This window comes from Quercus lobata, chromosome 6, assembly GCF_001633185.2.
Source record: "Quercus lobata isolate SW786 chromosome 6, ValleyOak3.0 Primary Assembly, whole genome shotgun sequence".
In the NCBI taxonomy this organism is placed as follows: Eukaryota; Viridiplantae; Streptophyta; class Magnoliopsida; order Fagales; family Fagaceae; genus Quercus; species Quercus lobata.
In genome coordinates, this window is record NC_044909.1 from 14299124 (window position 1) to 14313092 (window position 13969).

Genomic DNA, 13969 nt, shown 5'->3' on the forward strand with positions numbered 1-13969 from the left:
CGATGGTGTTGGAACAATTTATGTTCCTTGCAAACTAAAATATTAGAACGATTCATAATAATAAGAGAGAAGAAAACACAACTTAGAATCTACTAATTAGAGTGAAATTCACTGCTTTCATAAAGAAAAGAGATAGAAAAGAAAAAGAACAGAGAAGGTCAAGTATAGCTTCATACTAAATATTGACCAACCCATAGATTTCACTGACACCAAAAGAGAATTACACCAAACACCAGACTCCATGCACAGAAACTATTATAATACAACATGCAGAATCTGATCAACAACAACAAAAGAAATGTCAATCAACCATGCATTTTTGTAGCTAGATTAGCTCAGAGTTCCTCATCACGACCTCTACCAGCTACATTATCTTTGATCTTCTTAGACTTTTGCTTGGCTGCCTCATAGTTAGAGGCAATGGTGTCCTCAGCAGACTCTACAGTCTCTTCTGCTTTGTTTTTAGATGCATCATAAGCTTCTTTAGCTTTTTCCGTGGCTCAACTTAGATGCTCCTCTGTATCATACTGCTTCTTCTTGGCTTCCTCTACAGCACTCTTTCCCATTTCCCTAGCTGTTTCCTTGGCTTCCTCAGCCTTTTGAGATGTCTTCTCTTTAGTCTCTCCTGCCTTTTGGGCTACTCTCTCTTTTGCTTCTGAGGCTTTATTTGCTGCCTGAGATGTCTTTTCCTTTGCCTCCTCTGCCTTTTGGGATGCTCTTTCCTTTGACTCATTAGCCTTCTGTGTTGCCTCGTTTGTTATTTCTCCTGATTTATTCTTTATGGTACTAGCCTTCTCCTTTGCTGCGTTTGCAGCTTCACTGGCTTTCTCTTTTGCTGCGTTTGTTATATCACTAGCCTTTTCTGTAGCAGTGTTCACCTTCTCTTTTGCCGAGTCTTTGATGTCTCTGGAATTTTCTGCAGTGTATTGACTGGTTCCTGCCCATTCATCCATCACGCAACCATTTTTATTGACACAAATTTTACAACTATTTTCACCATTTATGAAGTGGTGATTAAAAAATCCAAGTTCATTCAGGGGATTTAGTGATATAATCATATTAGAATCTTTTAAGGCTTAAAAACTTAAGGCTCAACACATGTAATAAACCTATTCATTGTCCTTAAATTGGACTAGAAAACAGACCCAGCATATCCATTGTGGCCATAATCAGCAATACATGTTGAATAATACTACAGCCACAAACTATTTTACAACATTTTTACAAACCGTTGATGTGCCAATTTCTGATTGATTATTATTTAGACTTACCATTAACATCACTTTTTCATTTACTAATAACTACTCCACATATTAGTAGTTTATAAAAAAGTTTGTATCTCTAGCATTATTCATACATGTTTATGACAACATTTTAATAGCAACTCCTTGGTTTTCCCTGTTTGGCGTGATTAAATCAGGGCCGGCTGAACCTATAGGCGACTTAGGCGGCCGCCTAAGGCCCCCACTTGTAAGAGAGCCCCCAAGTAGTAATAATATAGTATATAATATTGTGTTCTCATCTGAAAAAAAAAAAAAAAAAAAAAAAAAAAAAAAAAAAAAAAAAAAAAAAAAAAAAAAAAAAAAAAAAACATAGTATATAATATTGTGTTCTCATTTGAAAAAATAAAAATAAAATAAAAAATAAATAAAACCGTTTCTCACACTGAAGTCACCATATCTTTAGGTTGCAGAACAAAAGATTACAGAAGGCTCGTTTCTCATTTGAGAAGAAAAAAAGAGGGTCGTTTCTCACTGAAGTGTCATGAAAGTTAATGCAATCACCGTATCTTTAGCTTGCAGAAGAAAAGATCACAAAACACTCATTTCTCATCTTTAAAAAAAAAAAAATGCCCGTTACTTACACTAAAGTGACATGAAATCCCTTCACCAAATCTTTAACTTGCAGAAGAAAAGATTACAAAAAGCAAAAATCTTTAGCTTGTAAAAGAAAATATTACAAAAGGCAGAAAGAAGAAAAAAATCGCCCACTCTCTGACTCTCTCCAGTCTCCATCTTGATTCAAAAAAACAAAAAACACTCTTTTTTTTTTTGTTGACTTACTCATCAATTGGTGTTGGCAATAGACTTGATGTGTTCATAGATCTTCATTTCAGGTTCATTTTTTGTTTTCTCCTCCTTTGCCTCTTTCGTCTTCTTCATAGTTTGCTGGGTTTTTTTTTTGGTTGAAGAGGAGTTTGCTCTGCTATTGCTCATTGCTGCTGAGTAAAGAGCACAAGCAGTTGCGGCAAGAGAACAAACAAAGAGACTAAAGGATTTTACTTTATAAAAAGTGAAAAAGAGACTTAGATTTCTTTAGAAGCATGATCTGGACCCTTAAGATTTCTCTAAAAGCATGATCCAGACCCTTAGATTTCACTTTACAAAAAGTGAAAAAGAGCTTAAGTGGCTTCTTAGAAAAATCTTAAGGGTCCAGATCATGCTTCTAGAGAAACAAGGTTGTTTGTGAAAACTGAAAACCGAGTGGAATGAGGGCAAGTGCAAGTTAAGAGGGAATGGGTTGGGATGTGGGATTTTAATTTTAAATAAAGAGGAAAGTGAAGATAGGCAAAGACACGAGTCATGCATTGTGGCAAGGGTAGAATGTGGAAAGTGGTGTGAGCTAGCCAAGTGTCAGATTGTGAATTCCAAAGTGTCATATAAAACTGGGGGGGATCAAGTCCCGAAAGCGGTTCATGCGTGTCATTTCCCCCAATGGGACACTCAACATGCACTAAATAGGATATGAATGAATAGCCTTTGCAGTTCTAATTTCCAAATTGGTTTGTGCGTCCCTTTATGGCCATATCTACGCATGGATGAAATCTCAAGAGATGCTTTTTGACATGTGTAATGTGTTATTCAAGAAGGAAGGAATGGACTTTGCATTTCTATTTTTACAAATTGCTTATGGAAAGTATCACCCTAATTTTTCTAGTTTTGGTGATCAAGCTGCACTTGAAATGCATATATTATGTTGTAAAGAATCTTCAAGAGGTTCTTGAAACAGCGCGTGGAGCGTTTTTTTTAAATAAAGCCTATGATAGAGTAGTCTAAGGATTTGGAGTTGCATGTAGATCCTTGTGATTTAATAGGTTGGCAGTTTGGCACCTCCTAATATTTTTAATAAAAACATTCAAGGTTTAAATTCTCTCACTATCAACTATTGATGTACCCCAAAAAAATTATTTTAAATAATTTTTCTTGTATAAAATATTTATTGTTCTATTTTATAGACCTAAATAAATAGATAATAAAATTGATGTAGTTATTTGATCATACTATAATAATTACAAATTTGAAAATTGTATGATATAGTGACTGATATATATATATATATATATATATAAAGGCATGTTTCATGCCTACTCAATAATGCAAATATCGTTTTGATAAAATAAAAATGAAAATATCCTTCAATTATTTTTTTTACTTCTTGATTGTGTTATTAATTTTTTTTTCTTTTGTTAGAGTTTGTTTCAATTGTTTTAAAACCAACTCAATTTGAGCAAGAATATCATATTTCAAATTAATTATTTCTCATATAAATTTTAGAAAAATGACATCAAAATTTTATTATACTTAAATAAATAATACAAATTGCAAAAATTAAAATAATTAATATAATAGAATAAATGTATTTATAGTGGGAATTTTTCTTATTTTTAAATATTAACTGAATAATATTTATGTTTTGATATTCTTCATTTAAAAATATATTTTCCTTGCTTTTGGAGATGCATGATTACTACTAATTATGTTTTTGTGTTCAAGTTCCACTAAAATTTTCTTTTCAATTGGTAATATCACTAACTCACTGTTGAGGTACAAATTTTCGGGCCTTAATTTCATTAGCTCACTCACAAAAATACCCACACAAGCCCATTAATTATTTTGAGCTCACATAAATATTCCCCATATATATTGCCCAAATATTCTCCATGTTATTAGGCCTTCACAAATACTCCATGCACAAGCCCATAAACTGCCTTGGGCCCTCTCACGGATATTACCCATTATAACCCACATATTATCCAACTTGGGCTTTCACAAAAATACTCACCATATTGCTACTATATTGAGCCACAAAATTATACCATCTCTATAAAAAGCCCAAAAGCACTTACCTTGTGGAAAAATCCAAAAAGCCCAACAAAACCCTCTCCAAAGCCCGTTGCTATATGGCATCTTTACAAAGCTCATTGCTACACGGCACCTCCAAAGCCCGTTGCTACACGGCATCTTTACAAAGCCCGTTGCTACACGGCACATCCAAAGCCCGTTGCTACATGGCACCTTTACAAAGCCCGTTGCTACACGGCACCTCTAAAGCCTGCTACGATGCGGCACCTCCAAAGCCCGTTGCTACATGGCATCTTTACAAAGCCTGTTTCTACACGGCACATCCAAAACCCATTGCTACACGGCACCTTTACGAAGCCCGCTAGGATGCAGCAACTTCAAAACCCGCTACGATGCGGCACCTCTAAAACCCGTTACGATACGGCACTTCTACTAAGTCCGTTGCTACACGGCAATATTTTTACAAGATCTTACAAAGCTCAAATACTAATTTGGCAACTATCTCTAAAAGCCCAAATAATAATTTGGCAACTATTCCTACAAAAGCCCAAATCTATTTTGGCAACTATTTTACAAAGCCCAAAATATTATTTTGGCAAAAACAATTACTTTATGCTCAAAGCCCAAATGTTAATTTGGCACCTATTTTACAAAGCCCAAGTATTAATTTGACAACTATTTCATAAAGCCCAAATGATATTTTGGCACATATTTACAAAATAAAGTATTATTTCAACACTTGCTTTACATATACTAAGTCCTTAACTCATAGGAAATATAAATTACTCATCTCTCAAAAAATATCTCTTTCACAAAATTTATGGGAACTATGCCTATTTTTTTCCATAATCAACTAACTACAAAAGTCCATGAATATCACCCATGGCAAAACTCTTCATTTTGTAGTGATAACCAAGCTCAAAGGAGCTCAACTACAAAGCCCAGCTGAGCCGGCCCAGCCCATACACAAACCCCAGTAGTTAGAGGTCACATGAGCTGACCAGCCAAATTTCAGCAACAATTGAACAGCTAGAGCCCCTTCCCATCAGGTCCCAACTTGTCCAATCAGATCAAAAGAGGACACGTGTCCCTCAAGGGTTGAATCCTTCCTTCACAAGCTGAAATCCCATCATTTCTCATGTGACATAATGCTGAGAGGGATGTGACAGAAAGCTGAGAAGCTTCAGTCAGCTGTCCCTTCTTTCTTCTCCAACCCAGCCAGTCAAAAATCAAGAGCAGCCATGATCAGGTCATTAAAGCTCCTGAAACAACATGAAATCACTCATTTTCATACTAAAAATGTGTATTCTCTGGTGCATGGACCAAGCACATAAATCCCAAATGAAGAAACTTAGGAAAATGTGGTTTAGGGTGCACCAAAAGGATCCCAATAGAGTTCCCAACAAGGGCTCCAAGGTTGACACCTGGCTTGGGGTGATCTAATCTGCCCTAGGGAGATCTGATTCTAGTTGCAGCATAACCAAGATCATTAGCCTAAAGCATGCTCTAATCCCATCAGCCAAAGCCCATCAGCATTCAATACTAAGTCAGAATCCCAGCTGTTATTACCCAAAACAGCAACAACCTTCTAAAAGTTGAGCTTACCACTATCAGCTAAAATTCTAGGAACGATTCTCTAAGGATTTTCTGAGGATTGGGAAAGATTTAGTGGAGATTATTTGCCAATCACCCCCTAAAAACCCAGATATAAATGGAACTCTCCATTAATGCTTAACCAACACACTAAGGAGACCAAGATACACTAAGACATACACAAGGAAAGAATTTTCCTTAACCTCTCTGTTTAAGCCTCCTCTAAGCTCTGAAAAAGTTACTGAGTTCTTAATTTCAAGCCTAGAAACAAAGTTCCCCGGCTCCTAGCTCAAAAACACTTCTTATAGAGCTAACAAATGATGAGTCTGAAAATGTAGATATTTTCCTTAGTTTGTGAAGTAGTTAATAGTTGAAGGTTTATCCTGTTTTATCTTACTTTACCGTTGGGCTATTTTCCGCAAAAATACTTTACCACTGGGCTATTTTCTACAAAAACACCTTACCGCTGGGCTGTTTTCTGCAGAAACACTTTATTGCTGGGTTATTTCTTACAGTATGCTTTTTAGCCGTGTTAATGTGTTCACTGTAGGGATTGTTTATGGGCTACTCTTGTCAGTTCCAATCTAGGCCCAAGGCATAAAATCCAGTGGATTCCTTGGATCTTCACCAATAGCCTTTGGGTCGTGCATCAAGCCCATTGTCAAGTTTCGATTTAGACCCCCCAACCCAACATAAATCTTATTTGTTGGAAGGAAAATTTTTTCGCCCCCAACACTCACTTAATATTTTTTTGTGATATTGTCAATCTTAATAGGATTTTATCAAATTTAATTTTGGATAACTTCTTTTGCATACTACATGCATCAAAAAAATAATTAGCACTTTTTATATAATTTAATATGTTAATTAGACTATTTTCATATAATGTAATTTAAAACTTTTAATTCTAAAAATAAATCTAAACAATAAGTATATGAATAATTATCGTGTTTGAGATGGTCACTATCTCTCTTGGCAATGTTGGACTTTAGGTATTTAATAACGGATTTTATTAATGATTTTTTTTTTTTTGGAAAACTATTAATTCTAGTTTTAATTTTGATAAAGAAAGAAAAGATGAGTAACTCTTGGGTTTGGAAAATTAAATCTAATCCAAAAATAATAATATTCTTCCATCTAGTTTGTCATAATAGCATCCCTTCTTGTGAAGTCTTGGGTTCAGGAGGTTTCACCCTTGATGTGCATTGCCCTTGCCTCTTTTCTAGGAATAAAAAATCTAATTGTTAAGCTAGATGCTTTATCTTTACTGCTTTTGTTGATGAGAAATTATATTGCTAATCTTGCTTTAGAACCCCAACTATCTAATTGCAAAAACCTATTGAGGGCCTTACCTAGGCCTCAGATTGATCATGTCTTCAAGGAAGCTAATTAGTGTGCAAATGCACTAGCCAAAATGGGATCCATTTGTGATGGTGAATGTGCTTGCTCTTGATAAGATAGATAATTTTTGTAACAAAATTGTTTCTATTTCTATTTAGTCTAATATATTATCCCTTTAACCAAAAAATTTTTATAAAAAATTGGGAGATTGAAAAATTTTACACTCGAAATTATTGCAAACATAATAAAACCTATAAATAAAATGCTTGAAAATAGTGTAATATATTTTTAAAAATAATTTTTATTCATTAAATGTTTATTGTAAGACAAGTAGACAAGACATTCTATTGGCTAATAGAAAATGTCAACACTTACTTTTTTTATTTTTTTTTTTTTTTCAATACTTTTTTTACAATTCTATAAGACATATAAATAAAATATATTCTATTTTAGGAGGGGCCTCCTTTCATTTGTAAGAATTAATCAATTGCTTAAATGGCCAAGTGGTTGAGCCACCCAAGTTTCAGAATGTCATAATAATCATCATGGAGGTGGTTATAACTTATGAGAGCATTAGCATTGGAAGGGTGTAAACACCCCCCCCCCCCCAAGTTGCTATTTTACCAACCAACAAGCAAAAAATTAGCATTATCCCAGTTGATATTGTTTTTTATTTTGAGCAACTGTGAACAGTTAGTTCTCATATATACAACCTACTGTAGCTTAGAATGTAAAAGAAAACATATTATTTTATTAAAAATATCTCTTATTTCTCTCTCTTCAATCACACTTTGTGTCCTTTCTCTCCACTAACACTCTATGTCCTTTCTCTCTACCTGCTTCTCTGACTCTTAAACGCACAAACCTCCATGGCCAAAGCTCTCAAAGCAAAACCTCCTTCATTCATTGCCACAAAACACCACCACCATCACGATAGTGAGTGTTCAGGACTCTTTTTTTAGCCCACATGGCATTACTTCATTGGCAACCCATGCCACTTCAACATATTATTGATTTTTTTGGGTAAATCTCTTTAAAACCCAAAATAAGCTCATATCTCATTCAACTACATGGCCTGGGCTCACATGGCCCGTGAGATCCTTACTTCAAGAGGTGGATTCACGGTCCACATTTCCTCTTCATCAATTGGGATCATAACCCCACGATATCATCAATATCAACATATGGATTGGGCTCACACAAGGAATCAAAACTCACAGCCTATATTACCTTTCTCATATTCATGGAAAGCGGCTTTTTAAACAAAAGCCCATATTCACACAAAATGACAACAAAACCCAAGGTACGTCATATCATCTTTGGCTTATGATCCAAGCTCATGAGTCTCTTTGGAGGAACTTTGGGAGTCGTGGTTTGGAGGGCCAAGAGGTATGTTTAGTAAAGCTCTAGCGGTTCAAAGTTGATAGAAGAAATATGTTGCTTGGCGTGTCTTCTTCAACTCCTTGAACTCTGACGAGTCTGTGTGTAGTGAGTAATATATGGTAAGCATCTCTTATCACATAGCATTTAAAATGATAAGACTCCCCATTGCTCTTTTCCTAAAACTTAACTTTCATCATATGACAAATACTCAATATCTTCAGTCATCTAACTGCTAAGAAAATAACTGTTCATTCAATCCCCAGCTGTTGTTATACAAATTTAGAAACTTCATTATATTATTCTACATAAACTATATTACTACTTTCAGCTAAAATCCAACTCAAACACATGGCCTAATCTGATTGGCTATCTTTAATCTCTAACTATATACAAAATATTCATGATATCTCTTATACCAAGCTGCTGTCTGCCACAATCAGACCATATATTTCTCTACCAGTTGCTAGAATAGAGCGTTAAATACTCTTCTTGCTTACCAAGATTATGTCACAACACTATGAGGCCTTGACTAAATCTCTAAAGCTTCATTAACTTTCAACCAATCCTTCTATTACTTGCTAAAAATGTGTTGTAATAGAACCTTGGACCAAAAACACAAACAACCAAAAAAGGAAACATTTCCAGCAGAACCCTAGCAATGTATTAAGCACTTCACACCTGGCTGGAAGTAATATCATCAGTCATTTAATGTTGAAATCCCAGCAACCAGCTGCTATACCCAAAATAGTGAGATACCCTTGAAAGAGATCTTACCTTTTGCAACCAAATTCATTAAATAAATGCTGAATGTCCTCTCTAGCAGTCTGAAATCACCTAGCTGACCTCATCTGCTTCTACCCAAAGCAACAGCTGTCTCACAATAGCTATCACAGCTTTTCCTAACAGCTGGGACACCTTTTTCAGAATAGACGTAACAGCTGACCCAACAGCCTTAGCATTACTGATTTTCCACATTTGGATAAAACCAAAACCAACTAAAGTAACTTTATTTTTCTTGACAAAATACCTTCATTTTCTGCTGCTCTCTCCTCAGCAACTCTTATCCAAAACAACAAGAACACCTTAAACCTAAACATACCATTTTTAGCCAAATCTTAGGATGGATTCTCTGAAAATTCATTGCTAGTTTGAACAGATTTTGGCTGAGATTATTTGCTAAATCCCCCCTTAAACTCAACTCTAAAGGGAACCGCCCATCAACACCCCAAGGGGGGACACCAAAGGGGAAGAACAACTCTCTCATGAACTTATCTATTCTTTCTCCCTCTAATGATCTTCTTAAGCTCTCAATGAAGTTCTAAGCTTCTGAGTTTTTTAGTTTCTAAATAAGGAACTAAACTCTTTAGCCTTTAGCTCATAAATGCCTTCATAAGCCCTCATCCATCCTCCAGCAAAAAATCCTAGCAGTAAATCCTATCAACTTTGCAAAACATACTATAACACTATTACTCTCTTATACTCGTTATCTCACTCTCCATATTCTGAAAATACATATATCTTGCTACCTATATCTCTAAACATCTCTTTCTCCACTTCTCTTACACAATCTCATACACACTTACTACACCATTACATATAACACACCACAACACTTTTAAGTTCCACTCTCATAATCTCTCACTTTGAAATTTTACTGTTTTGCTGCTCATAAACACATCTCAATACTCTTCTCCACCTATCTTATAAAAACCCTTCTCATGGAAGGCACGGACTTCTAATATTAAAGCCTTTCTCCTAGAAGGCACCAAGATCACATATCAAAGCCCTTCTCACGGAAGGCACAAATCTATCTTACATAAAGCCCTTCTCTTAGAAGGCACAAGTACTCCATACAAAAGCCCTTCTCACGAAAGGCAACACTATTCATAATTTCACAACAACTAAAAGAGCATTGTCAAAGGGGAAAATTCATTTAAGTGCATGATAAGAAGGACAAGCTTAACCAGCCTTTACACACAGTTGGGCATACTCTCTCTCCCTCTAGTTGCACCCATTTTTTCCCTTAAATCTTGAAGTTATCATGACAAATTGCCCCTCTACTGTTGGAGTCATTCTGCTAGGATGTTATCTACTCACTGATGCTACATTGCTGGGGCTGCAAACCATTAGAGATAAGTGACTTTGCTTCCATATCTTTAAATTTATATCATTGAGCACATGATTACTTCACATTTAAATACATATTACTTTATTTCAACTACTATTACAACTACTAACCAAGGCTTAAACTCATTTAAATGCATGATAAGAGGGGCAAGCTTAACTAGCCTCTACCGCTGGCATTTTGCTTAAATCCTATTAGCTCACTAATGCTACACAGCTAAAGCTATAAACCATACAAAGATAAGTGACTTTGCTTCCATATCTTTAAATTTACATCAGTGAGTACATGATTACTTTACCTCTAAATAAATACTACTTTATTTCAACTGTTATTACAACTACTAATCAAAGCTATCATATCAAACGCATATTGTATATTTATTCGACTATTGTCATGATTCTTAGACTTTGGCTTTAATGGTTTTGTAGGCTTAAAAATACATTGATAGCCATTACACCATATGGCCCAATGTTGAGTTCTGAATGCAACTCCCCAAAAAGAACCTGGGCCTAGTAAGGTCACCCCTCCAACGGACCACACGTGGCTAGGCAACCGAAAAAGGCCCCCGAACTTTTGGCGCCTCCACTGGGGAGTTGCATGTATTGCCATGTCATGCCTCCAAAGTCTAGAATCACATGTCATAGAGGAGAACTTGACTCCCAATACTCAAAATCTCTTGATCTAGCAGCTCACGATGCTAAGTTACAATAATATTACATCATTATTATTCAAGAAAATGCTATTCCACGTGTCTCTCTATCATTAGAGTTGCACCAAGGTTTGCAACATACTTATTACAAGCTTATTGACCCCATAAAAGATGATCTCTTCCCCAAAAGCAAGCTTGTCTTCATCAAAAGAAACTCCTCCTATTGCTAGAATAATTTACTATTATCTATCATTCCAGCCACAGAGGGCCTCAACAGCAGAAAACATTCTTACAGTTGGGGATATTCACTCGTATCCATCATACCAGCCACAGAGGGCCTCAGCAGTAGAAACCCTTCTCACTGCTAGAGATTTTCACTCTTATCCATCATACCAACCACAGAGGGTCTCAGCAGCAGAAAACCCTCTTACCGTTGGAGATCTTCACTACTATCAGTCGTTCCAGTCACAGAGGGCCCCAGCAACAGAAACCCCTCTTACCACTGGAGATCTTCACTATTATCTGTCATTCCAACCATAGAAGGCCTCAGCAGCAGAAACCTCTCTCACGGTTGAGGGTCTCTGTTATTATCTATCATTCCAGCGACAGATGGACTCATCAGTAGAAACTCCTCTTACCGCTAGGCATATTCATCTCTTCAGCAAGAGAGAGCCTTATCTGCACACACAAAATAAAATTAAAAAAAAATAAAAAAACCTCTTATTTTGCTAGAAATGTGTATCATTACTTCAAGCAAGAGAAGGTCTAATCGACAACAACCCTTTTTACCGCTGGACATGTTCATCTCTCCAGTAGCAAAGGGCCTCAGCAACAAATTACCCTTCTTTGGCTACATTATTACCTAGCAGTTCAACATTAGAGGGCCCTATCAGCAAACTCTCATACAGCTGGGCAGATCTATTATTATCCAGTAGTCTAATAAAAAAGGGTCTAATCAACAACAACCCTTTTTACTGCTGGACATGTTCATCTCTCCAGCAGCAAAGGGCCTCAGCAACAGATTACCCTTCTTTGGCATTATTACCCAGCAGTTCAACATCAGAGGGCTTTATCAGCAAACCCTCATACAACTGGGCATATCTATTATTATCCAGCAGTCTAATAAAAAAGGGTCTAATCAACAGCAACCTTTTTTACTGCTGGACATGTTCATCTCTCCAACAGCAAAGGGCCTCAGCAACAGATTACCCTTCTTTGGCTACACTATTACCCAGCAATTCAACATCAGAGGGCTTTATCAGCAAACCCTCATACAGCTGGTTAGATCTATTATTATTCAGTAGTCCAATAAGAAAGGGTCTAATCGACAACAACCCTTTTTACCGCTGGACATGTTCATCTCTCCAGCAGCAAAGGGCCTCAACAATAAATCACCCTTCTTTGGCTGCACTATTACTGAGCAGTTTAACATCAGAGGGCCTTATCAACAAACCCTCATATAGCTGGGTAGATCTATTATGATCTAGCAGCCCAGCAACAAAGGGTTCAATCAATAGTAAGCTCTCACACATTATTATCCATCACTTCTGTAGCAGCAAGCCTCATCAGCAGAAAACCCTCTTTTTGCTGAACAATCTATTTTCTCTAGCAGTTCATTCAAAAAAGGCCCCAGTAGAAAACACTTCTTCAACGAAATGAATTATTACATCTCAAATCCCTATTTTCCCACTCACCAAATACAAAATACTCAAATAACCCCCACAAATACTTCCCACATATTACCTAACTTGAGCTCCCACAAATACTATCTATACAAGCCCTATAAATTATTTTGGGCCTACATAAATACTTACCATACCATTGCCATATTGAGCCACAAAATTATACCATTTCTATAAAAAGCCCAAACTCATTTACCTTGTGGGCAAAACCCAAAAAGCCCAACAAAACTCTCTACAAAGCTCGTTACGACACGGCACTTTAAAAGCCCGTTATGATACGACACCTCTAAAGCCAGTTACAATACGGCACCTCTAAAACCCGTTACGACACGACACTCTAAAAGCTCGTTACAATACGACACCTCTAAAGCTTGTTATGATATGGCACCTCTAAAGACCGTTACGACATGACACTCTAAAGACCGTTACGACACGGCACTCTAAAAGCCCGTTACGATACGGCACCTCTAAAGCCCGTTGCTACACGGCACCTCTAAAGCCCGTTACGACACGACACTCTGAAAGCTCATTATGATACAGCACCTTTAAAGCTCATTACGATAAAGCACCTCTAAAACTCGTTGCGACACGGCAATATTTTTACAAAATCCTACAAAGCCCAAATGCTATTTTGGCATCTATTTTACAAAGCCCAAATACTAATTTGGAACCTATTTTACAAAGCCCAAATACTTATTTTGGCACTATTTTACAAGGCCCAAATACTAATTTGGCACCTATTTTATAAAACTCAAGTACTATGTTGGCACAACTTTACAAAACCCAAATCTATTTTGGCAACTATTTCTAAAAGCCCAAATATTATTTTGGCAACTATTTCTAAAAGCCCAAATACTAGTTTGGCAAAATTTTACAAATACTCAAAAGCCCAAGTACTACCCTTGGCAATATTTTATCAAAAGCATAAATACTATTTTGGAAAAATTTTACAAAGCTCAAATACTATCATTGGCAATATTTTACAAAAGTCCAATACTATTTGGGCAACATCTTATCAATAGCTCAAACTACTACTTTTTTGACAAATAATTATTTCATAAAAGCCCAAATATTATTTGGCAAATAATATTATATTATACTCAAAGCCCAAAGT

General features: G+C 36.2%; 1 protein-coding gene across 1 annotated transcript; it reads right to left on the reverse strand.

Moving 5' to 3' along the window:
- Nucleotides 1-321: 321 nt before the first annotated feature.
- LOC115949872 (late embryogenesis abundant protein D-29) lies at nucleotides 322-953 on the reverse strand. Its single transcript, XM_031067139.1, is given in 1 exon segment — nucleotides 322-953. A coding segment is annotated over 1 exon segment (618 nt). The 3' UTR covers nucleotides 322-335.
- Nucleotides 954-13969: the final 13016 nt, after the last annotated feature.